This window comes from Hypanus sabinus, chromosome 2 (assembly GCF_030144855.1).
Source record: "Hypanus sabinus isolate sHypSab1 chromosome 2, sHypSab1.hap1, whole genome shotgun sequence".
Classification (NCBI taxonomy): domain Eukaryota; kingdom Metazoa; phylum Chordata; class Chondrichthyes; order Myliobatiformes; family Dasyatidae; genus Hypanus; species Hypanus sabinus.
Window position 1 is genome coordinate 171,278,144 of NC_082707.1, and position 23,682 is coordinate 171,301,825.

A 23,682-nucleotide genomic window follows, 5' to 3' on the forward strand; every position below is an offset into this window, starting at 1 on the left:
CCATACTAGCACCTTACCTCTAACAACATGGGCTCTTTTCTTGTGTAGCAGCCTCACATGTTGTACCTTGTAACAACATGGCAAGCCTCTATACAGCTCTCAATCCTCCCAGTTTAAACGCTAGCACCTAAAGCATTGATTATTGACAAGATATTCATGCCGCTTTCCGCATGTTTCATGTTATGCTCTGGTAAGCAGAAGTACCCAAAGACATTTTTTAAATTAAGGTATGAGTTGTAGATGAATTAAAATAATTGTGGAGGTGATGCAACAAACTTACAAATGCCTACAAGACAAACTCTATCTGAGAACACTTAAACCGACCATCATCATTTTAGCTTATTAACCAGACTGTCAATTGGCTATACTCAGTTCCCACTCCCTTGAGGAACAATTATTTTAGAAAGGTTTGAAGTGAGACAAGACTTTGAGATTAAAGGGAAAGGAAGTTCTGAAAAAAGGTATGTTAAACCATGATGACAAGAGAGTCTCAGCAATGGGGACTGTTGGACACTGTTTTGAAATACCTGATATCACATTTCAGGGCCTGAAGTATTTGAGAAAAGGTAACAACTGAATGTGGATTCAGTAAACCTGTAATGTCCACTTGGGTGATGGAGACAGTAGGGGAAAAGGGCATTTTGGTGCCATTTTAAGGGACTAGCCACAGAATCAATATTTCCCTCAAATTGACAAGGTTTTCATAACTTCAGACTTGCAAGCTTTTCAGTGAATGATCGACCAGCAATCACCTCTTTCAGCAGAATATAGCGATTGTCTACAAAGGACACCAATGTTACTCAGATGCATTTGCTGTTTATAGAGAAGGAACTCATGGACTTTCAGACAGATTTTAGGAACTTGGAAATGAATAAAGAGTCAATGTTTCGGGCTGGCTCTCTTCATCACGACTTTCAGCTCTCGACCTGAAACGGTGACTGTTTAATCATTTCTATATATGCTGGCTGACCTGCGGAGTTCCTCCAGCACTTTGTATGTGTGTTGCTTCTGATTTCCAGCATCTGCAGGCTTTCTCGTATTTACACCGTTGTATGATCTTGCTGGCCAAGCTCTCCTTGTAATTTTTGAAGTTTTAGACGGAGGAGGAGGCATTTGCTGGAATTCTCTGTCCTGCTATAATGCCCCAATTCCTAGCATCATGCCACCCACCAGCTGCAGGAATATGGAATGTTATTTGTCTTTTCTCCCAATAATACTTTCGTTACACATTACCTGTTCTTCAAAAGCTGTGATATGAATAGAAATGCCTCCATCGAATCCCTGCATTATCCATCAGCATACAAATCCAACTGTTTTTAAACTTATGATGACTTATCAGAGAAACTTGCTAATTTGCTTTTGCTTTTATCATAGAAAGCATTATGCATGTATTCCTCTGATTACTCACATCAAACCAGCAGTAAATTATGTTTTTTTTTCTGGTTATAATTCACCCATGTGCATTTGAGAACACATTCTCATTTACAACAAGCAATCTTCTGCAAATGCCCTCTCTGATATTCAGTAATTCTGAAAGCTCTCACAAGGAGTAAAGTGTGATAATGGATGTAATGGAAAAAACAATGCTTTCTTATTAGACACTCTGTACAAAGTCTTGCTGTGTTAGATGATCAGAGTAGTTTTAAAATAGCGATTAGCTTGGCTGGATTAGTTCAATGTAGCTTTGATTTCTTGATTCTAACAGAAGGTCTGCAAAGTGGAGATTGAAAATCTTTCAATCAATGCATTCTTTTTCCCATCATGGTATATATAACTTGCACATGGATACAATTTCTACTTCTGCTATCCTCCCTCATATTTTGGAAAAAATATTCCTCTTACATGTTGGTACCAGATACAAGAATGTAGCAGGATATTGATGTGACATCGATACTCAGAATAAAGGGACAACCCTTTAGAACTAATATGAGGATCAAGTCAGTATTAAGAGGGAGACAATGTTAGATGTCATGGGACACATAAAGGTTGATGGAACTTAATCCCGACAACAGTATTTAATTCCATCAACCTTTATATATCACATGACAATTATATGTGTTGCACATTTGAGAAGCCAACAGGGGTAAGGACATACATCCTAGTAAATGCTAGGATGCCAAGGAATGTGGACAGTAGAAGGTAATGATATGGAAAATAAAAGCTGGGACGTAATCTTGCGACTTTACAAAGTACAATACTTTACTTGTATTATGTTCAGTTCTGGTTACCACACTAAGTGAAGGAGAGAGTGCAGAGGAGATTCATTTGGATGTTGCTGTGATCAGAGGACTTTAGTTGTGGGGAAAGAATAGATAGTTAGGGCTTGATTTCTCTGGGGCGATAGAGAGCGAGGTAAAATGACATGAGAGTAAAATTGCAAGAGACATAGATAGATAAAATCTTTTTCACATGCCAGCAAATATGATTAGTTTGAATGGGCAGAAAGGTTGACATAGAAAAGGTGGGATGAAAGGTTAGTTTCTGAGTTCACAACTCTATGAATCTATGCATAAATAGCTCCACTCAAACACAAAATTACCCCATGGATTCACATTTTCTCCTAGTCTCCCAAGATACTATAAACTAGTGGTCACCAACCTTTTTAAGCCCAAGATCCCCTACCTTGCCCTTAGTGAAAGGTGAGATCGACCCCAGATTGATTAGTTACATGCATGAACACCGGGGCAGAAAGGACCAGAAGTAAAACCTTGCAACCTGAAAGTAAAAATAATGCATAAACCAGGGGTACCCACCCTCTTTTTGCACTGTGGACTGGTTTAATATTGACAATATTCTTGCGGACCGGCCGACCAGGGGGGGTGGGGGGGTGCTAAATATGACGGGAATACAACGATACTCGAAGCAGGTTCCTCATGTCCAGTCTATTCTGCAATTTAGTTTTCATGGCTCTCGGCACTTAGCTTCTGTCCCGCATGCTCATGTTTTCTCCGCTGAAAAAACTCAAAAACTTTAAGTGCAGGGTGCTTGGACTCAAGGTACTGAAGCAGTTTTGAGGGCTTCATTGCCTCATTAGACAGCCTCCCGGCCCGAACTCCAGCCTCTGCCTGCCCGCCGCCAGACGCCTTGGCCAAGTGCAGCTGGTTGTGGGTGGGTGAGAAGACAAGGTCAGGGCCGGAGGTTCCTGTGCCGGGCCCGCGGCGGATGCAGTCCGGAGAGAGTGACCGAGCGAGTGAGGAGAGCGAGAGGCCCATGCCCGCCCCCCCTTGTACGATCTATTGACCAACAAATGTTTGTTTCAGCAGATTGAAGCGAGGAAACGGCTCTGCTACCTACAAAACCCTGAGCCCGAATTAGGTCGTCTGCAAATATTTTAGCACTGGGTTCCCCATGGACATTCGGTGTGCTAAACAGGTTCAGAGGTGGCGCCCATTTGTCCGCGCTCCAGGCTGGCTGGCAGCATTGGCGGTTCTCGGCAGCCATGCAAGGCCAACACTGGCGCGCGGGTATCACTGCGTTTAGGCTACTGATGACCTCGCATGGGTTCAATTTCAACAGTGGGTGTGACAGGGAATGATGAAAGGTGCAGCTGACTCATATCATTTCCTCGCGGCCCACACTGTTTCGTGCCGGGGAGCTATGCGCATGCGCACTGGGCAGAAAGAATGGAACTAAAACCCCACAACCCAGAAACAATCTCTCAACAGTATTTGTGTACTTACTTTTCTTTTTTTTTGGGATCTACTGGGCAAGTCTCAAAGATCGACCAGCATCACTATTGACGGGTTGGCATCAACTACTACATACCAAGCCACAATGGATGAAATTGTGTGAGTAATGTATCATCACTAAACGTGATCTCTAGAAAGCCACTAAAACAGATGGAAGTCTGAAATTGGAAGAAATGTTTAGGAGTTTACATGAGCATGAAGTGAAGTAAATGCACATCTTTGCAATCAGACCTGTAGAGTGTCCTATTTTTAAAATCAATATCAATCATTTGCAACTTGTGAGAAAAGAGTAGGAGCCAATGGTAATGTATCAAAGCTTGAAAATTTAGAATGCAGGTCACTGCTGAGAGTTGTTCAGTATTACAAGATCTTGTGAGGCTGCTCAAACCTTTGCATCACTTTGCGGCAGAGGGTATGAAAAAGAGGTGGAGCTGGAGGCAGCAAAATGCACATAAAAGCAAGAAAAGACCTCCAAATGAAGCTCTCTTTCTTCATTATGCAGAAATCTTCATTACTACATGTGAGCTGAAGTCAGTATATGATGCATGAAGCCATGTGAAGATACAGCAATAAGACATGATAGATGATAGTCAAATGAAAACTCCCAGTCTTCCTTCTCACTTTCTAATAAAGGACAAGTTTAATTAAGCATGGATTGAGCAGGAACCATTTGGAACAGTATTTGGAAACAATTCTGTCATTTTTTATGAGATAGATTTGTATCCCTAGTGATAGATTATAACTCATTAACATCCCAGATGTGGTTAACTGGCAGCTCAGCTGGATAAGCCGCACACATGGTCAACGTGGGTATTGGAATTATCCCTAATTTCCAAAGTAATTTTGGAGAGGTGTTATATTAGCCACATAACATGCAAAAAGAAACATACTTAAAAAACAAAATAGGCCAGAGATGCTTGCATTTCACTCCAGTCTCATTCATGCAGTTTGTTGGAAATGTATATAACACACTGTAGGTAGAATTCCTGAATGTAGGGTTTAGCTAGAAGTACCATTTTACTTATGCTTTTACAAAGAATTCATTATCACATTCAAGGCAAATGGCACAATGCAAGTTATAGCAATGGCAAACACATAATGGACAACATTTGAAAAAAACCATTAAGATACTGGAAATCTAAAATAAAAATAGAAATTGCTGGAAACACACAGCAAGACAAAAAAAAAACAGAGTTAATGCTTCAGATCGATGTCCTTCCATTAACAGAGTATTTTGAGTATTACTGCCTTGAGTTGGAAGAAGGCCACAGTGGAAGTTATGCTTACACTCACTAAAATCCGAGAATAAATGGTGGTTGTAAGCTTCTGATTAGACAGGCACTTGCTCTCTGAAATGAAACAAGCACTTTACCTTGCTTGGAGCCACTGCGATCAGCACTTGGTCCTGTATTTGGAGTATACTTTGGATTCCTAGTTGAAGCACTTTGCCTTGTCCAATCAAAATTATCAAGCCGGTCTTGAGTGAATCCACAGATCTTATCATTTTCAAATGCACAGTTGAATTCTCCTGTTAACAGACACATGCACATCTCTAACTATGTTATACTGAATGCATCTAACATTGCATATCTGAATACCTGTAGCATCTTAAGTGTCTATTGAGTAATTTGAAAAACTTCAGATCCAGTAGTTCAAAAAAATTCTGATAAGAGGTTAATTTAACATTCAAAACTATTTTCCCAGCATTACTTCTTCAACTGATTTCAGCTTAATTGATTCTAGAATTCCATTCAAACAGAAAAAATATCTCCCTGATGGTCAACCTCCTGAGTGATAAATTTATTTGTAGAAATTACCTTCAATGTTATTGTGACCAGCTGGCATTAGATAGTAAATAAAATTCCAGTATAATCTTAAACACAAGAGATTCTGTAAATCCAGATCAACACACACAAAATGCTGGAGGAACTCAGCAGCTCAGGCAGCATCTATGGAAAAGAGTAAACAGTCGATGTTTCAGGCTGAGACCCCTTCTCAGGACTGTCTGGGGAAATTATCCTTTTAGCATACAGTGTAACATTTGTTAAATGATTTCTATATATAGGAATAAAAATGTTGAGAAAACAACACAGGGCCCAATGTTACCCCACACATTAAGGCTGCACTGTCATATTTACTGTTCCTACAGCTGGTCTAAAAGGTGATGAAAGGCACTCAACATTGTCTACATTGGCTTTAGCAAGGCCTCTGACAAAGCCCCACATGGTAGGCTAATTCAGTTGCTTGGCATTCTGAGTGAAGTCGTCAATTGGATTCACCATTGGCTTAATGGAACAAGCCAGAAGAGGCAGTAGATGGTTGCCACTCTGATTAGAAGCCTGTGACTGGTGGTGTGACGCAGGGAATGGTGCTGAGTCCTTTCTTGTTTATCATCTATATTAATGAATTGGATGATAATTAGATTGGTAATCTCGATCAACAAAATTGCAGATGACGCCAAGTTTGGGGTTGTAGTGGACAGGGAGGAAGGCCATTGGAGCTCACAGCAGGATCTGAACTAGCGGGGGCTGAAAAATGGCTGATGGAATTTGGTGCTGACAAAAGTGAGGTGTTGCACTTTGGGAGGACAAAGCAGGGTGGGACTTAGGTGAACAATAGGGTACTGAGGCATGCGGTAGAATGAAGGGATCTGGCAAGACAGATCCACTGTTTATTAAGTTGTATAAGATATCGGTGAGAGCAAACTTGGAGTATTATGTTCAGTTCTAGTCACCTACCAACAGGAAAAATATCAGTAAGCTTGAAAGAGCGCAGAGAAGCTTTATCAGCATGTTTCTGAGACCTGAGGGCCTGAGTTATTGGGAAAGGTTGAAAATATTCGGACTTTATTCCATGGAGCGTAGGAGAACGATGGGAAATTTGATAGAAGTATACAAAATCATGAAAGGGTATAAATTGGCTAAATACAAGCAGGCTCTTTCCACTAAGATCAGGTGATAGTGGTCATAGGATAAGGATGAGAGGGGAAATATTTAAAGGGAAACTAAGAGGCAACTTCTTCACTCTGAGGATGGTGTTACTGTGGAATGATCGGCCAGTAGAAGTAGTGGATGTGGATTTGATTACGCTTAAGAGAAGTTTGGATGGGTACATGGCTGGGAGGAGTATGAAGGGCAGTTGTCCTGGTGTGGGTCAATGGGAGCAGGCTGAATAACAATTTTGCCTGGACTAAATGGGACAAAAGGTCCGTTTCAGTGCTGCAGTGCTTTATGATTCCATGTGGGGTGTTTATCTACCAGCAGCAGCAGCTTTTGTAGAGTTCAAGAGCCTAGGTGTCACTGTAAGCTCCCAATATGAATAGCTTTGTGCTAGATTCATCAATCAGCCGGCAAGTTTTCTGTGGTTTAACCAAATCAGCTTTTATGAATTTAGAAAATTAACAGTGAAAATTGCAAACAGTTGCAAGAATTCTTTTTCCACATACGGTAAAACTCTGATATCCAGGCACACTCGGGATTTTAGTTTTGTCAGGCAAGCAGATTTTCTGGACTATTGGATGCCTGCATCATCTCAGTCTCTAATGTAATAGTAATTCACTTTTTTAATACTGTACAATGTTACACCATATAATATTTCAAAGGAACATAAGATCATAAGAATAGGAGTAAAATTAGGCCATTCAGCCCATCGAGTCTGCTCCACTATTCAATCATGGCTGATTCTTTTGTCCCTTGCTCAGATCCACTCCCCGGCCTTCTCCCTGTAACCTTTGATGCCATATCCAATCAAAAACCTATCAAGCTCTGCCTTAAATACACCCAGTGACCTGGTCTCCACAGCTGTCCGTGGTAAAAAATCCCATAAATTCATCACCCTCCGGCTAAGGAAAAATCTCTGCAAGCATCTCTGTTTTAAATTGATACCCTTTAATTCTGAGGCTGTGCCCTCTTGTCCTAGACTCTCCCACTATGGAAAACATCTTTCCCACATCAACTCTGTCTAGACCTATCAACATTCTAAAGGTCACATTGCAATGAGTTTTCCCCTCATGCTTGTAAATCCCAGCAGGTACAGACCCAGAGCTATCAAACGTTCTTTGTATGATAACCCTTTCACCCTTGTGACCCTCCTCTGAACCCTCTCCAATGCCAACACATCTTTTCTAAGATGAGGGGCCCAAAACTATTTGCAATACATAAAGGTGAAGTCTCACCAGTGCCAATGACAGAACCCCCCAGAGTGTTGCAGAACAAAGAGACCGAAGGGTACAGACACATAGTTCTCTGAAAGTGGAGATACAGGTAGATAGGATGGTGAAAATTGCATTAGTGTGTCTGCTTTCATCTGACAGTTTGATTAATAGGACTGGATGTTACAATCCCTAAAGTTTCTGCACTGCCCTTGACTTGAGTGGAAGTAGTTCTTAAAGATGGCCACTAGATGATGTTATTACCATTACAACACATCTTCAGTTGTGTACCTTGACATCACTGGGTGTTTCGGACATTAAGTACAGGAGTTGGGTTGTCATATTACAATTATGCATGTCGTTGATGAGACCATATTTGAAGTATTGTGTGTAATTCTGGTGGCCCAGTTATGGGAAGGATGTCATTAAGCTGGAAGGAGTCACAGGAATATTACCAGGACTCCAGGACTTGGGCTACACCATGAGGCAAGGTAGGTGAAGAGTGCAGGAAGCTGAGGGGATGACCCTCCAGAGATATTGAAGCCTAATGGGCATAGATAGGGTGGATGATCATAGGGTCAGGGACTCCTAAAACTACAGGACAATGACGCAATCTATGAGAGAAAAAAGTTGAAGGGGACCTAAGGGGAAGGTTTTCCAAATAAAAAATGGTTGGTATGTGAAATGAGTAGCCAGAGGACTCAATTACAATCTTGAAGAGAAATTAGGACAGGTACATGGATAGAAAAGATTCAGTAGGATATGGGCCAAACTTGGGACTTACTTGGACATATATCTCGACTAGTATCGATGATGTGGTCTGAAGGGCTTGTTACCTTACTACACAGCTCTATGATTCCGTGACTGTGATTTCATCCGATAATTTTGCATCACCTCTCTGAAAATATTGCAGATTTGATTTCACGAGATTGTAGAGGACTGCTGGATTGTCACTGACTGCCTATGGCCCTTGTTTTGGAAGCTGGTGCTAGCACAATACTTTCAACAGCATATAATTTTTGACATGAAAATGTCAAGCTACAGAGTCTTCCAGCAGCAAACGCAAACTAAACTCCTCAGAGGCATGACAGCACAGAGATCGTCATCCTGGCTTCCGGACCATTGACCCAGAGACACAAGTCCAGATGCTCCATGGCAAACGGAAAACTTAACGTCAAGTAATAAATAAATTGGAATTTAAAAAGCTAACCTCAGTAGCTACGAAATAACTGGATCATCATTAAAAACAATCTGACTCACTGATGTGCTTTAGGGAAGGAATTCTGCCATCCTTTCACACCCCCTGCCTGATATTCAGTTCTAGATGCACCAGTATGCTTGACTCTAACTTCCTCCTCAGTTTCGGGATATTTGGGATGGAACAACAAAATCCAGACCATGGGAAGGAATATAAAGAATTACAAAGAAAGGTCTGATATATAAATATTTAGCCAGCAACTGTGCAGTTTAAGAATAACAGAGAACTAGAAAAAGACTATCTACAAATTGAATTCTGTTCTGTTAGCATCAAGTACATCTACCGAAACAAAAATCTCATGGTCATCTGGTCTAATAACTAATGTGTCTCAGTGTCAAATATTTAATGTTTTTATAACTGACTACCAGGGGCAAATTCCTTTGTCAAAGATATCAGTGACATACAGAAGTTCTTGTGGTAATGGGCCAAATTGTTTTCGCCTTTTAGTCAAAAGCAGATCTTCATAAAACCAGTGTCTCTTGCATGTTCACTTCAAACTGTCCCTTCAAAGTCATTGATGGCCACATTCAACAAAGGGGAAAAATGAGACTGAAATGGTGAAAATAAATCAAAGATTGTATCCACATAACAGAGGTTCATTCTATTCCTTAGTGCAAATCCTTTAGAACTTGCCAGTTTTGTCATCCTTTCATCTATGGGCTCAAAGGATTTAGCAACTTAAAATGTAGTGTTTTATGTGACTAATCATTACAGACCCAGATTTGCATGATCTGTGACAGCTATGGCAGGTGCATGTGCCATAATTAGATTGTCCAGAAGCTTTTTGGTTCTTACAGGTATTTTTCTCAAGAATATTAAAGTCAATTTTTAATGCAACTTGAATCCATATAAAGAACTACATTTGCAATAGATATGCATTATCTTTATGAATTTAGTAGTTACATAGTCCTATCACTCAACCATTTATTAAATGATTTGAATTAACAATTCTGTGCCTTGGTTAAAAAAGGTAAATATAAATAGAGTAAGCATACTGTACAAACCATTCAAAGTAAATCTATTATCAATGTACACGTATGTCACTATATACAACCCTAAGATTAATTTCCTTGCAGACATACACAGTAAATCAGACAAACCCAATAGAATTGGAGCAAGAAGGCTGCGAGTGAACGGCTGATATCAGGAGCAAAGGTGGTTTTTACTACTCAGGGTAAAAGACAGGCAAGACTGCGCAGGCACATGATGTCAGCCAGTAGAGCGGGAAAGGTTTAAAACAAAGACCGCCAAATCCAGCAGGCAGCGGAGTGAGAGGCAGCGGAGTGATAGGGCTTTGGCTCAACAGGCTTAGGCAGCAATGGGATGAGGCGAGGTAGGTTTACCTGTGTTATCTGAGGAAGGGGGAAGTATGTGTGTGAGGCCGGTGTTCTGTGCTCGGTGTCAGACGTGGGAGGTCCTGGAGTCTCCCAGCCTCCCGGATGGTCATATCTGCATCTGATGTGTCGAGCTGCAGTTCCAATGGGACCGAGTTAGGGAACTGGAGATACAGCTCAATGACCTTCGCCTAGTCAGGGAGAGTGAGGAGGTGATAGAGAGGAGTTACAGGCAGGTGGTCACACTGGGGCCATGGGAGACGGACAAGTGGGTCACAGTCAGGAGAGGGAAGGGGAAGAGTCAGGTACTAGAGAGTACCCCTGTGGCTGTACCCCTTGACAATAAGTAGTCCTGTTTGAGTACTGTTGGGGAAGGGGGCAGCCTACCTGGAGGAACAAAAATGGTGGTGCCTCTGGCTCAGAGTCTGGCCCTGTGGCACAGAAGGGTAGGGAAAGGAAGAGGAAAGCAGCAGTGATAGGGGACTCTATAGTTATGGAGTCAGACAGGTGATTCTGTGGATACAGGAAAGAAGCTTGGATGGTAGTTTGCCTCCCAGGTGCCAGGGTCCGGGATGTTTCTGATTGCTTCCAAGATATCCTGCAGTGGGAGGGAGAACAGCCAGAGGTCGTGGTACATATTTGAACCAACAACATAGTTAGGAAAAGGGAAGAGGTCCTGAAAAAAGACTACAGGAAGTTAGGAAAGAAGTTGAGAAGCAGGACCACGGGTAGTAATGTTGGGATTACTGCCTGTGCCACGCGACAGTGGGAACAGGAATAGAATGAGGTGGAGGACAAATGTGTGGCTGAGGGATTGGAGCGGGGGCAGCGATTCAGATTTCTGGATCATTGGGAGCTCTTTTGGGGCAAGTGTGACCTATATGAAAAGGATGGGTTGCACTTGAATCCCGGGGGACCAATATCCTGGTGGGGAGGTTTGCTAACGTTACTGGGGAGAGTTTAAACTAGAATTGTTGGGGGGTGGGAACCGAACCGAAGAGACTGGGGAAGAGGAGGTTGGCTCACAAATAGAGAAAGCTTGTAGACAGTGCGAGAGGGAGGATAGGCAGGTGATAGAAAAGGGACGCGCTCAGACCAAAGGTTTGAGATGTGTCTATTTTAATGCAAGTAGTGTTGTGAACAAAGCAGAATGAGCTTAAAGTGTGGATCAGTACTTGGAGATATGTTGTGGTGGCCATTACAGAGACTTGGATGGCTCAGGGACAGGAATGGTTAATTCAAGTGCTGGGTCTTAGATGTTTCAGAAAGGACAGTGAGGGAGGCAAAAGAAGTGGAGGCTTGGCACTGTTGATCAGAGATAGTGTCACGGCTGCAGAAAAGGTGGACGCCATGGAGGGATTAACTACGGAGTTTCTGTGGGTGGTGGTTAGGAACAGGAAGGGGTCAATAACTTTATTGGGTGTTTTTTATGGGCTGCCCAATAGTAACAGGGATATCGAGGAGCAGATAGGGAAACAGATCCTGGAAAGGTGTAATAATAACAGAGTTGTCGTGATGGGAGATTTTAATTTCCCGAGTATCGACTGGCATCTCCCCAGAGCAAGGAGTTTAGATGGGGTAGAGTTTGTTAGGTGTGTTCAGGAAGGTTTCTTGACACGATATGTAGATAAGCCTACAAGAGTAGAGGCTGTACTTGATCTGGTATTGGGATATGAACCTGGTCATGTGTCAGATCTCTCAGTGGGAGAGCATTTTGGAGATAGTGATCATAGTTCTATCTCCTTTACTATAGCATTGGAGAGAGAAAGGAACAGACAAGTTAGAAAAGCATTTAATTGGAGCAAGGGGAATTATGAGGCTATCAGGCAGGAAATTGAAGGCTTAAATTGGAAACAGATGTTCTCAGGGAAAAGTACGGAAGAAATGTGGCAAATGTTCAGGAGATAATTGTGTGGAGTTCCAATGAGACAGGGAAGTTATGGTAGGGTACAGGAACTGTGGTGTACAAAGGCTGTAATAAATCTAGTCAAGAAGAAAAGCTTACAAAAGGTTCAGAGAGCGAGATAATTTTTAGATTGAGAAGTTGATAAGGCTAACAGGAAGGAGCTTAAGAAGGAAATTAGGAAAGCCAGAACGGGCCATGAGAAGGCCTTGGCGGGCAGGATTAAGGAAAACCCCAAGGCATTCTACATGAAGAGCAAGAGGATAAGACATGAAAGAATAGGACCTATGGGAAATTGTGACAGTGGGAAAGTGTGTATGGAACTGGAGGAAATAGCAGAGGTACTTAATGAATACTTTACTTCAGTATTCAATATGGAAAAGGATCTTGGTGATTGTAGTGATGACTTTCAGAAGACTGAATAGTTTCAGCATGTAGATATTAAGAAAGAGGATGTGTTGGAGCCTTTGGAAAGCATCATGTTGGATAAGTCACCGGGACCAGATGAGATGTACCCCAGGCTACTGTGGGAGGCGAGGGAGGAGATTGCTGAGCCTCTGGCAATGATCTTTGCATCATCAATGAAGACGGGAGAGGTTCCGGAGGATTAAAGGGTTGTGGATGTTGTTCCTTTATTCAAGAAAGGGAGTAGAGATCGCTCAGGAAATTATAGAGCAGTGAGTCTTACCTCAGTGGTTGCTAAGTTGATGGAGAAGATCCTGAGAGGCAGGATTTATGAACATTTGGAGAGGTATAATATGATTAGGAATAGTCAGCATGGCTTTGTCAAGGGCAGGTCGTGCCTTACGAGCCTAATAGAATTTTTTGAGGATGTGACTAAACACATTGATGAAGGAAGAGCAGTAGATGTAGTGTATATGGATTTTAGCAAGGCATTTGATAAGGTACCCCATGCAAGGCTTATTGAGAAGGTATGGAGGCATGGACTCCAAGGGGACATTGCTTTGTGGATCCAGATCTGCCTTGCCCATAGAAGGCAAAGGGTGGTTGTAGATGGGTCATATTCTGCATGAAGGTTGGTGACCAGTGGAGTGCCTCAGGGATCTGTTCTGGGAACCTTACTCTTCGTGATTTTTATGAATGACCTGGATGAGGGAGTGGAGGGATAGGTTAGTAAGTTTGCTGATAACACAAAGTTTAGAGTTCTTGTGGATAGTGTGGAGGGCTGTCAGAGATTACAGTGGGACATTGATAGGATGCACAACTGGGCTGAGAAGTGGCAGATGGATTTCAACTTAGATAAGTGTGATGTGGTTTATTTTGGTAGGTCAAATATGATGACAGAATATCGTATTAATGGTAAGACTTTTGGCAGTGTGGAGGATCAGTGAAATTTTGGGGTCCGAGTTCATAGGACGTTCAAAGCAGCTGCACAGGTTGACTCTGTGGTTAAGAAGGTATACGGTGTATTGCCCTTCATCTATTGTGGAATTGAATTTAGGAGCTGAGAAATAATGCAGCTATATAGGACACTGCTCAGATCCGACTTGGAGTACTGCGCTCAGTTCTGGTCACCTCACTACAGGAAGGATGTGGAAGCCATAGAAAGGGTGCAGAGGAGATTTACAAGGATGTTGTCTGGATACCTTCTGAGAATAGGTTGACTGAACTCAGCCTTTTCTCCTTGGAGCGATGGAGGATGAGAGGTGACCTGATAGAGGTGTATAAGATGATGAGAGGCATTGATCGTGTGGATAGTCAGAGGTTTTTTCCAAGGCTGTATTGGTTGCCTCAAGAGGACACAGGTTTAAGGTGCTGGGAAGAAGGTACAGAGGAGAAGTCAGGGGTAAGTTCTTTTACTCAGAGATTGGTGAATGCATGGAATGGACTGTCGGCATCTGTGGTGGAAGCGGAAATGATAGGGTCTTCTAAGAGAATTTTAGGTAGGTACATGGAGCTTAGTAAAATAGAGGGTTATGGGTAAGCCTAGTAACTTCTAAGGTAGAGACAGGTTCGACACAACTTTGTGAGACAGAGGGCCTGTATTGTGCTGTAGGTTTTCTACGTTTCTATGTTTCTAGAATCAGTGAAAGACTGCGCCCAACAGGAAGTATAAACAAAATGCAATAGACAAAAAATTGTGCAAATATTAGAAATAATAAAAAAGCAATAACTATTGAGAACATGAGATGAAGAGTCCTTAAGTTGTGTAAGTAGTTTAGTGGTGAGGCAAGTGATGTTATTCTCATGGTTAGTGGGTAGTAACTGTTGCTGAACCTGTTGGTGTAGGTCCTGTAGCTCCTGTATCTTCTTCCTGATGGCAACAATGAAAGGAGAGCATGGCCTGATTGATGAGGAACCTTGATGATGGCTGCTCCTATCCTGCGGAAACACTCTGTATAGATGTGTCAGTGATGGCAAGTGCTTTTCCTGTGATAGACTGGGCCAATTCCACTACTTTATAGTCCTTCCATTCAAGGCATTGGTGTTTCAATATCAGGCCATGATGTAACTAGCCAATATACTCTCCACTACACAGAAGAAGTTTGTCAAAGTTTTAAATATGTGAATCTTCTAAGAAGTACAGGCATTGCCGTACTTCCTCCATAATGGCATTTATTTGCTGGACCTAGGACAGGTCCTCTGAAATGATAACATCAAGGAAGTTAAAGTTGCTGACTCTCTCCACCTCTGCTCTCCCGATGAGGACTGGCTTGTGGACCTCCAGATCCCTCCTCCTGAATTCAATAACCAGCTCCTTTGTCTTGCTAACATTGAATGAGAGGTTGTTGATGTGGCACCACTCAGCCAGACTTTCAATCTCCCTCCTGTGTGCAAATTTATCACCACCTTTGATTCGGCCGATGACACTGGTGCCTTCAGCAAACTGAAATATGGCATTAGAATTGTGTTTAGCTCAAAAACTAGGAACTGAACAGTATTCCAGAAAACTTGCAGTCTGTGTTAGTTTTTGTGTTCAATTTACTGGTAAAGTATTTAGCGTTATTGTTCGTAAGATAGATAAATATTGCAAGTCCAATTAATGCTACGATGTTTTCAGCAGTGGTCTTGTTCAGCATTAATATACTAACTACATTTTACTAAAGAAGAAAATGGGCATTATATTACATGTGCATTGCATGGATAATAATTCAGAATGAAAAGGAGGTACTGCAGAACAATAAAAGTACTGGAGACAGTTGTGTCAATTTACCCTAAAAGTCTATCTTTCTAATACTTTCTAATACTATATTATAAAAAATACTATCTTTCTAAAATCAAACATTCTATTTCAACTTTATAAATTCTATTCTGTTCTATTACTTAATGATAGTAGTTTTGCAAAGTTGGAAACAAATATAAGCTAATTATGCTAATACATCTTTGTTTTAATTATGACAAAATATAAGTCAACAACTCTACTTTTAAAGCAATATCCTCATTAGTTTCAAAGGAAGAGTGTTCAATTATGTGTACGAGAGAATAATTTCCATTTCAAGTGGGTGACGATTTATAATCCATATAAATGAAGTTATAATTAAGCTTAATTTACATAATCCAATTCTATTTGTGAGGTAGATTTAAAACTAGTTGGTTCAGATAGGTGTGTAAAAATGAACAATTACATGAAGTTTAACAAATTATGTAACAACAATATACTCCCTCCAGTCTCTTCCACCTGTTGCTCACTCTACTATATCCTTGAGATCTGGCTGCAATTTACATCACGTACCTTATCCAAACTAACACAATGGCATTATGACCTATATTACTGATTCTGGTGCTCCTCTCTCTGACATCTCATCACCTTAAATCCCTCCTGCTTTTACTTTAAATTCTGAATTTATCCCATCCTGAATTTCATAGAGCCACTCCTCCTGATTAGCAAATCCAAATGCACTATAGCCTTGCTCTTCTGATATGACCTCTTTCTTATTAAACCAATCCTTGCCCAGACCCCATTCACTATCACGATCACAGATAAAATCATCGACAAAAACTTGCCTGTGCTTTTCCCTTCCTTACCTCTTTCTTTTTGCGTCAAAAGTCTAGAAATGATTGCCTGCTTAACCCAATTAAATGCATTTTTTAAGCTGAATCCCCTATCAGGTTTACATTCACTATTAATTATTATCAGGCTCGACCATTAGTTTTAATTTCTCCTTTTTGTTAACACAGCATATGCTGTGTATATTGATTGTTCCTAGTCTGGATCCTAACTTCGCATTCAAAATAAAATTTCCTGATTTTAGCACATTCAGTGTTAACCCAATGTATCTATCAATCACCAGCATGACTTCAAAAACTGTTGGGCATCACTGTTTACTGAACTCATTCATTACTCGAGGGTCAAGTGAATGATTAAAGCAGTGACAACTTTTAACTTAATTCACCCACAACTACATCCCCCTGAAATTCTTGATCTCTCCACCCACTGCTTCAAAAACAAATGGGGGGAGATGTCAAGCTCCGTTGTCACTAAGATTAAGACCATCTCTATGATGATCTTATGGTTCATCCTCTCTAGCCCTTGCCTGAGGTTGTCTCTTCTAAGATTCAACTCCCCTCTACCCAATCTCTCTTTCTGCCCAGAAAAGCCAGGAATACAAATTGCTCCTGGGTCTCCCTCTCAAAATTGCCACTATTGTCCCATTCTCTTGAAAGCCTATAATCAACCTTTCTGTCTTTGCAGACTACTGTCCAACTCCAACCTCTCGTTAGCAACATTCTTTAACATTCAAACTAGTCAACATATTTCAAGCAAATCCATATTTGAATCCAATAATTGTCTCTTATAGCCTATGGCATTATTTTTGGGGCCCCTTCAAGGATTACACTCAGTGCTCTCTTCCATACTTTGCTGGTGCCTCTTGCAACAATATGCAAAGACACAGGGTCACTTGCTACAGGTGTGGTGCTGGTAGTCTGCTCTGCCAAATCACAAATTACCACTTATATTGACCTTGTGTCTGCTTTATTTAGCTTTATTTGTCACGTGTACATAAAAAAGTAGAGTGAAATGTGTCATTTGAGTCAGTTATCACCCTTCAGTCATTGGGTTCCAGAACTAGCTGCACTCACCTCAGCACTGAGTTGATTCCACAACTTAGCAACTCATTTTCAAGGACTCTACAACTCATATTCTCAATATTATCTATCTATTTATTTATTTATTTATTTATTTGTTTGTTTAGTGTTTTGCACATTTTGGCTTCTTTTGCACATTGGTTGTTTGCCAGTCTTTGTATGTGTGTAGTTTTTCATTGATTCTATTGTATTTCTTTGTTCTACTGTAAATGCTTATATGAAAACGAATCTCTGGGTAATGCAAGGCACTTTGATAATAAGTTTACTTTAGCATTGAAATAAAATCAGCGAGGTTGTGTAGGGCCTCCTGCAAGTGTCGCCACACTTCCAGGCCAACAAAGCATAAGCACAACTTAAATACCCTAACCATAGGTCTTTGGAATACAGGAGGAAACTGGAGCACCTGGGGAAAGTCTAGATGGCCATGGGGAAAATGGATAAACACCTTACACACAGTGGCAGGAATCGGACCCTGATCTTACAGCTGACATTGTAAGGTGATATTCTGTCCAAAATCCAACCATTTTTCAAGAAGCCATAATTTCTTCCAGCTAACTATTGAGAAGCAACTGATGCCATCACATCAGAAACTCTATTCTTTCTTTCCCTCCACAGCCTTGGCAGAAATTGAATCAAATAAACTTATTCATTGCTGAGAGCCAAACTTCAAATCTTACATTATCTTCATATATAAAGAATATCCACATCTACTTCTATAATCTTTTCTGCCTTCAATCCCTATTTCATCTTACTTTCTGCTAAAATTATTTTCTAAGTCATTGCCATCTCTTGATTCAATCATTGCCTTGGCCTGCTGACCTTTTAAGGAGATTGTGGCCATATATCACTGAACAAAGTCCAGGGTCTAAAAGCATAATCAAGCCATACTTTTCAATTAGTCACTTTAATTATTCTCACCTGTTCCAAAACTCTACTCTCCCAGTCTTACCCCTCCTCGATCCATGGTTGCACAACCACATCAGCATCAATATAAAAAACATCAATTCACTGATATTACCTTATGGCTTCTCTTGGCTCAATGTCCATTTTTAATGAGTACTGTTGTGATGTGGCTTGAGATATGTTTGTAGTCTCAAGCTACTATTAAAATGCTAGCTGTTTTATACATAGTACCTACATTGTGAATATGAATTAACATTATATTTCATTGTGAAGCCTATTAATAAATTTTAAATATTAGTATAAGAATTCCATGCCTATTTAATCTTTTACACAATTGACCACACTAAAATCCAGAAGACATTGCATACTGATTGAAACAGTTCACAGATCTAACTTGACCCTTTAACAGAAAGCCTCTTTAACAGTTCATTACTCACTAATTAAACTGTTCATGTTGTTATTAATATCTTGATGCCATTCTTCTCATTGGAAATATAACATTTTATTCCAAATTAAATTAATAATACTGTCATTATATCTTAATATCTTGCCAACACTGAGCTAACTGTACATCAGTGCAATTAACTGTATAATGATGTTTTAATTTAATATGATTGAATCTGATATTACTACATTTACTGATACATGATGGACATCAAGTATGGTCTACATCACAGTTATTGAATATAACAAACTGTTATTCCAGTGATTTTTTGATCCATTTGAAACAAATATGAATTTATGAAGTTTTGTGGAAGCAGAAACATAATATTCTAATGTTTCATGATGTTTCAATTTCATGTCTATCTGTATCTTTCACTCTATCAATGGATATATCTCCCTATTAACTTCTTATCTTCCTATCTTAATTGTATCTATCCATCTCGTTCATATCACGTAACGCTTTATCTCTTCATACATATTACACTGACACTTGAAAGCATCCGCTCTAAAACCATCTTTTGCTGACCTTCTGATAACTGCTGCATTTGCTCCATGGAACAGTGTTCTGATATATCTGTACTGTCTTTGATGTAAATTCTGTCTGATTTTTGTTATTCTGCCCAAGGAGTGTTCAATGATCCATTACAAGTGACCTCCTTGAAGGGATGCCATGGATGGCTCACACAGCAGAAGTCTGTATTTCATTTCTGAAAGACTGTGTAAAAACCCTGAGCTGTAATTAGGTTTCAGTCTCTGTAATTAAGCTGGTTAATATCCCACCAAACTGGGTCTTTTTCTGCTCTTAGTAATGAATTATCACTGACAGGAACATTGCACATTTGGAATTACCAGTACACATACATTCTAACAGTTAATGTCCATTGTGATTATTAAACTCATCAATATGTTTAAGCAATATTCAGATTTCCTGAGCACATAAGGTATTAACTAAGTTATACTTGCAGAATAAATTAATTGCATTACTGTTTTGTGGATGTATTGTACTCACTAAAAAAACTAATATTTTCAGATTAGCTATAATTTAGTTCATCATAAAAAGCATCTGGTTGTGCTGTTGAATACATGTTGTCAATGTTAAAATTGCTTGCTGTAATTGTCTGCTGGTTATACCTCCATAAATTATGTTTGCTCAATTTCATCATTTTCTGTTGTTCTTCACTTCAAAATTCCCACTTCAATTTTTCTCTCAGTTAAAGGACCTCACCAACTATTAAATTCACTCCTTCACTGACATGAACAGTCTCAACTACAATTATGAAAAGCTGTTAGAATTAACAAAAAAGTATATAAATTGGACTTGTCTGAGAAACTGGACAAGTAATAATCGACCTGTGATGTACATTATGATATGCCTGCAAGCATATAATGAGATATAGATGACTGGCACCTGGTCATTGTTTTGTTCTTAGACAAACTTGTCACAGAGTCCTTGACAAGTACAGCAAAGAAACGGGCCCTTCGACTAATCTAGTCCATGCTGAAACAACTTAAACTGTCTATTCTGTTGACCTGCACCAGATCATAGCCCTCCATACTCCTGCCATCCATGTAGCCATCCAAACTTCGATTAAACATTGAACTCGAGCTCACATGCACCACTTGCACTGGCAGCTCATTTCACACTCTTACAACCCATTTGAGTGAAGGCGTTTCCCCTTATGTGTCCCTTAAATATTTCACCTTTCGCACTTAACCTATGACCTCTAATTGTAGTTCCACCCAATCTCAGTGGAAAAAGCCTGATTGTATTTACCCAATCTATACGTCACATAATTTTGTATACCTCTATCAAATCTCCTCTCAATTTTCTATGTTCCAAGAAATAAAGTCCTAATCTATTTAATCTTTCCATATAACTCAGGTCCTCCAGACCCGGTAGGTAGCATCCTTGTAAATTTTCTCTGTACTCTTTCAATCTAGTTTACAATGGGCCATTGCAAATTGTTCCATGATTATGTTAGGGTTAAATCTGGATGATGCTGAGCGGCACAATTTGAAGGACTGGAAGGGCCTATTCCATTCTGTAGGTGGGTGACCAGAACTGCACACGATACTCCAAATTAGGCCTCACCAACATCTTGTACAACTTCAACATAACATCCCATCGCCTGTACTCAATGCTTTGATTTATGGAAACCAGTGGAGCAAAAACTTCTTTGTTGACCTATCTATCAGTCAAACTACAAGTTAAACAAAGTTGAGCCTTTACTAACAATTATGCAGTGTTTAGTAACAATTTTAAATAACACTGAGAAATATTTGCATGTTTGCATAGGTTTTAGAAAATCAAACTCTGAGTTAATTTCATTTAATTCACCTTGCTCAGTGATAAGTATACACCTTTCACGAGAAGTTGTCTAGACAATAGAGTACAGGGAAAAGGAATATAGGCATATGAACATGAAAGTTAACAGAGAGGCTGATACAATGTCCATCCCAAAGTCACCCTTCTGGAACAAAAATTTCCTGACATCTGTCCTGATGCTCCAATTATAAAAATTATGTCACTTTATTTAGACTGAACACATTTTCAACCTCTGATGGGTTTACATACCTTAAACAAAGGTACCTTGAGTAAAAAGACACTGTTCACTAAATCTGTTAAGAGACTACTGTGGTATATTTATAAATAGTTAGGTAATTAAATTGTTAAGTTAGAGGACTGTATGACTTCATAGTATATCTGATACAAGCACAAGGTGTGGGGAATTCCTTACTGTTACATTTAGAAGAAATAATGCAGCTTGCAACTCCTGCGACATATACTTGATACCATACGTGTAAATTATTGCAACTTTTAGCACAATGAAAGATCCATTTTAGGATACATTGCAAATGGCAAAGAGAAACAAAAATATCTGTAAGCCTCATGGACTGTACAAAGTCTATGACTGCAACAAATGTGTCCTGGTCTTGAAACGCCTTAGTTGTAGGCTCAGTAAGTGCAAGAACAATGTGGAGATCACTGGAAATAGATGTTTTTCTTAGTCAATTGGCTACAGTCATTCTTGATGCAAAATCAAAACATAGGAAATGGCCTAAGTTTGCAATTATTGGAAGAAGCTGAGAGTAAACATGTAAGCGTAGAGGAAGCTCGAGTGGAGTGATACTTCTTTCATGTGCAAAGAAGAAAAACAGTACTGGCACACATATGTTTCAAAATCAGCATGTACTATACAGCATGTGAATCATTCACCTCTACCCGGAGAGAAAGTCAAACCAGCTAAGGACAGTAGACCCAATCTGTAATGACAATGTGCATTTTCTTTTACTTACTTTTCTGCAAAGAAAGTAAGCAGCAAGGTGTGAATAGGACTTGGTTAGTATCAGCATCAAGTGACATCACAAATACGATCGATGTACCGCGTGCATGAAGTTCCTTGTTGCTCTAATCAGAATAAGTGACTCTCCTTGAAACTCCTGTGTCCTGTAACTATTTTGGTAACTGAAGAGCTGAAAGGATATACCTCAGCAATGTCATCAGTGTTGGCATTTATTCTGTAGCTGTCCAGGGCTGCTTCAATTCCTACAAGGTGAGGGTATTCTGTGTTAGCTCTACATGAAGTCCTATCCAACAAGTGTCAGAACTTGCAGCAAATGCTAAGCTGCCCATGCTGACTGTCAATGCTGGAACCCACAATGAACTTGGATATTGTAGGTCCAGTTAGGTTAATTTGCTGCTGTTTGCTGATGCTCTGTGTGATGGCACATGGGACGGCTTGAAAATGTCCCACACACAAAAAAGCTGAGCTGTGCTAAAAGAGTTGCCGGGTGTTAAAGCTATAAAGGAATACTTTTCAATATTCTACTGATTTAGATTCACAAAAATAAATTAGGCAATTACTAAAAATAATTCAGTAATTTCAATATTAACTAATTTTACTAAAAATATGCATTCCCATAACTATGTCTTTTGTTTTGCACCCATTGTCCATTGTTCAAAAGAATGGTCTTGGTGTTCCTGCACCAGGACTAACCACTGGCTATGAGAATGCATCCAATTCTATATTTAACTCTACATTTGCTCTACAATCCCAGATGGCTTGATCTACTGTTTCTGCAGTCAGTCTTGGATAATAGTCATTTTTAACGTAGAACAAAGCAGTTGCGTCAGGGCATTGGGATCAGAGTTTTGAAAAGTTTTGAATTGTCTCATAAAAAAGTGAATTATGAGAGAGAACAGATTTTCAAGGAATTTTTATGCTGGGAAGTAATATAACAAAAAATGTCATGTCTTTCAATGTTAATACTCTGCAAACTACTCGAGTGCAAACACAGGTAAGTAAAGACATTTTGTTTCTAAAAATCATATTTTGTAAACACGAGGTGACATATATCCAACTCAAACAGCAAGGAAAACTGTAGGCTTAATTGTCCAGCCAGGGAATTCACCAATCAAATATAACAGAAGGCTTTTGCCGTAGAAAAGAAAATGCCGAACTTACCCAAATGTGGATTTGTCATGGGAGCTGTGTAAAAAAAATAAAAGCTAGTGTGAGTCACGCGATATTCAATCCTCTGAAATATTTCTCCCCACTCCATTTTCTCCGTGCTTGTAACCTTTTTTTTTGATATCACTTCAAATCAAACCAAACCAAAGATATTAATTCAGTTGCAATTTTCTCCCCTCAAACTCACCATTGCAATACAATTATTATATCTAATGAACCTTCTACTTCAGGAACAAAATATTTAATTTAGGAAATAGAACGTAGCTACTATGAACAACTTTCCATATAACATAAAAATTGTATTTTGGGCTTTATTGTTTTTAATGCAACATATTTTTTTTGGTTTCCATACTTCCAGGTACTAAATTTGAGAGACATAGCTTTTTGTGTTTTGGAGATAATTCTGCATCTACTCAGAGAAACTCCTATTGCATATTGAAATCAAAAAGAAAGCATTTTTTATTTCTATTTCTCCATGTT

General features: G+C 39.8%; 1 protein-coding gene across 1 annotated transcript in view; it reads right to left on the reverse strand.

Moving 5' to 3' along the window:
- The window catches only part of mdga2a (MAM domain containing glycosylphosphatidylinositol anchor 2a), a 916,773-nt gene that overhangs the window by 60,573 nt on the left and 832,518 nt on the right, over positions 1 to 23,682 (reverse strand). The window contains exons 12-13 of the mRNA XM_059959455.1: positions 23,197 to 23,220; positions 5,062 to 5,217 (exon numbers count right to left, since the gene is read on the reverse strand). Coding sequence (XP_059815438.1) covers positions 5,062 to 5,217; positions 23,197 to 23,220 — 180 coding nt within the window. The remainder of the gene's footprint in view (positions 1 to 5,061; positions 5,218 to 23,196; positions 23,221 to 23,682) is intronic.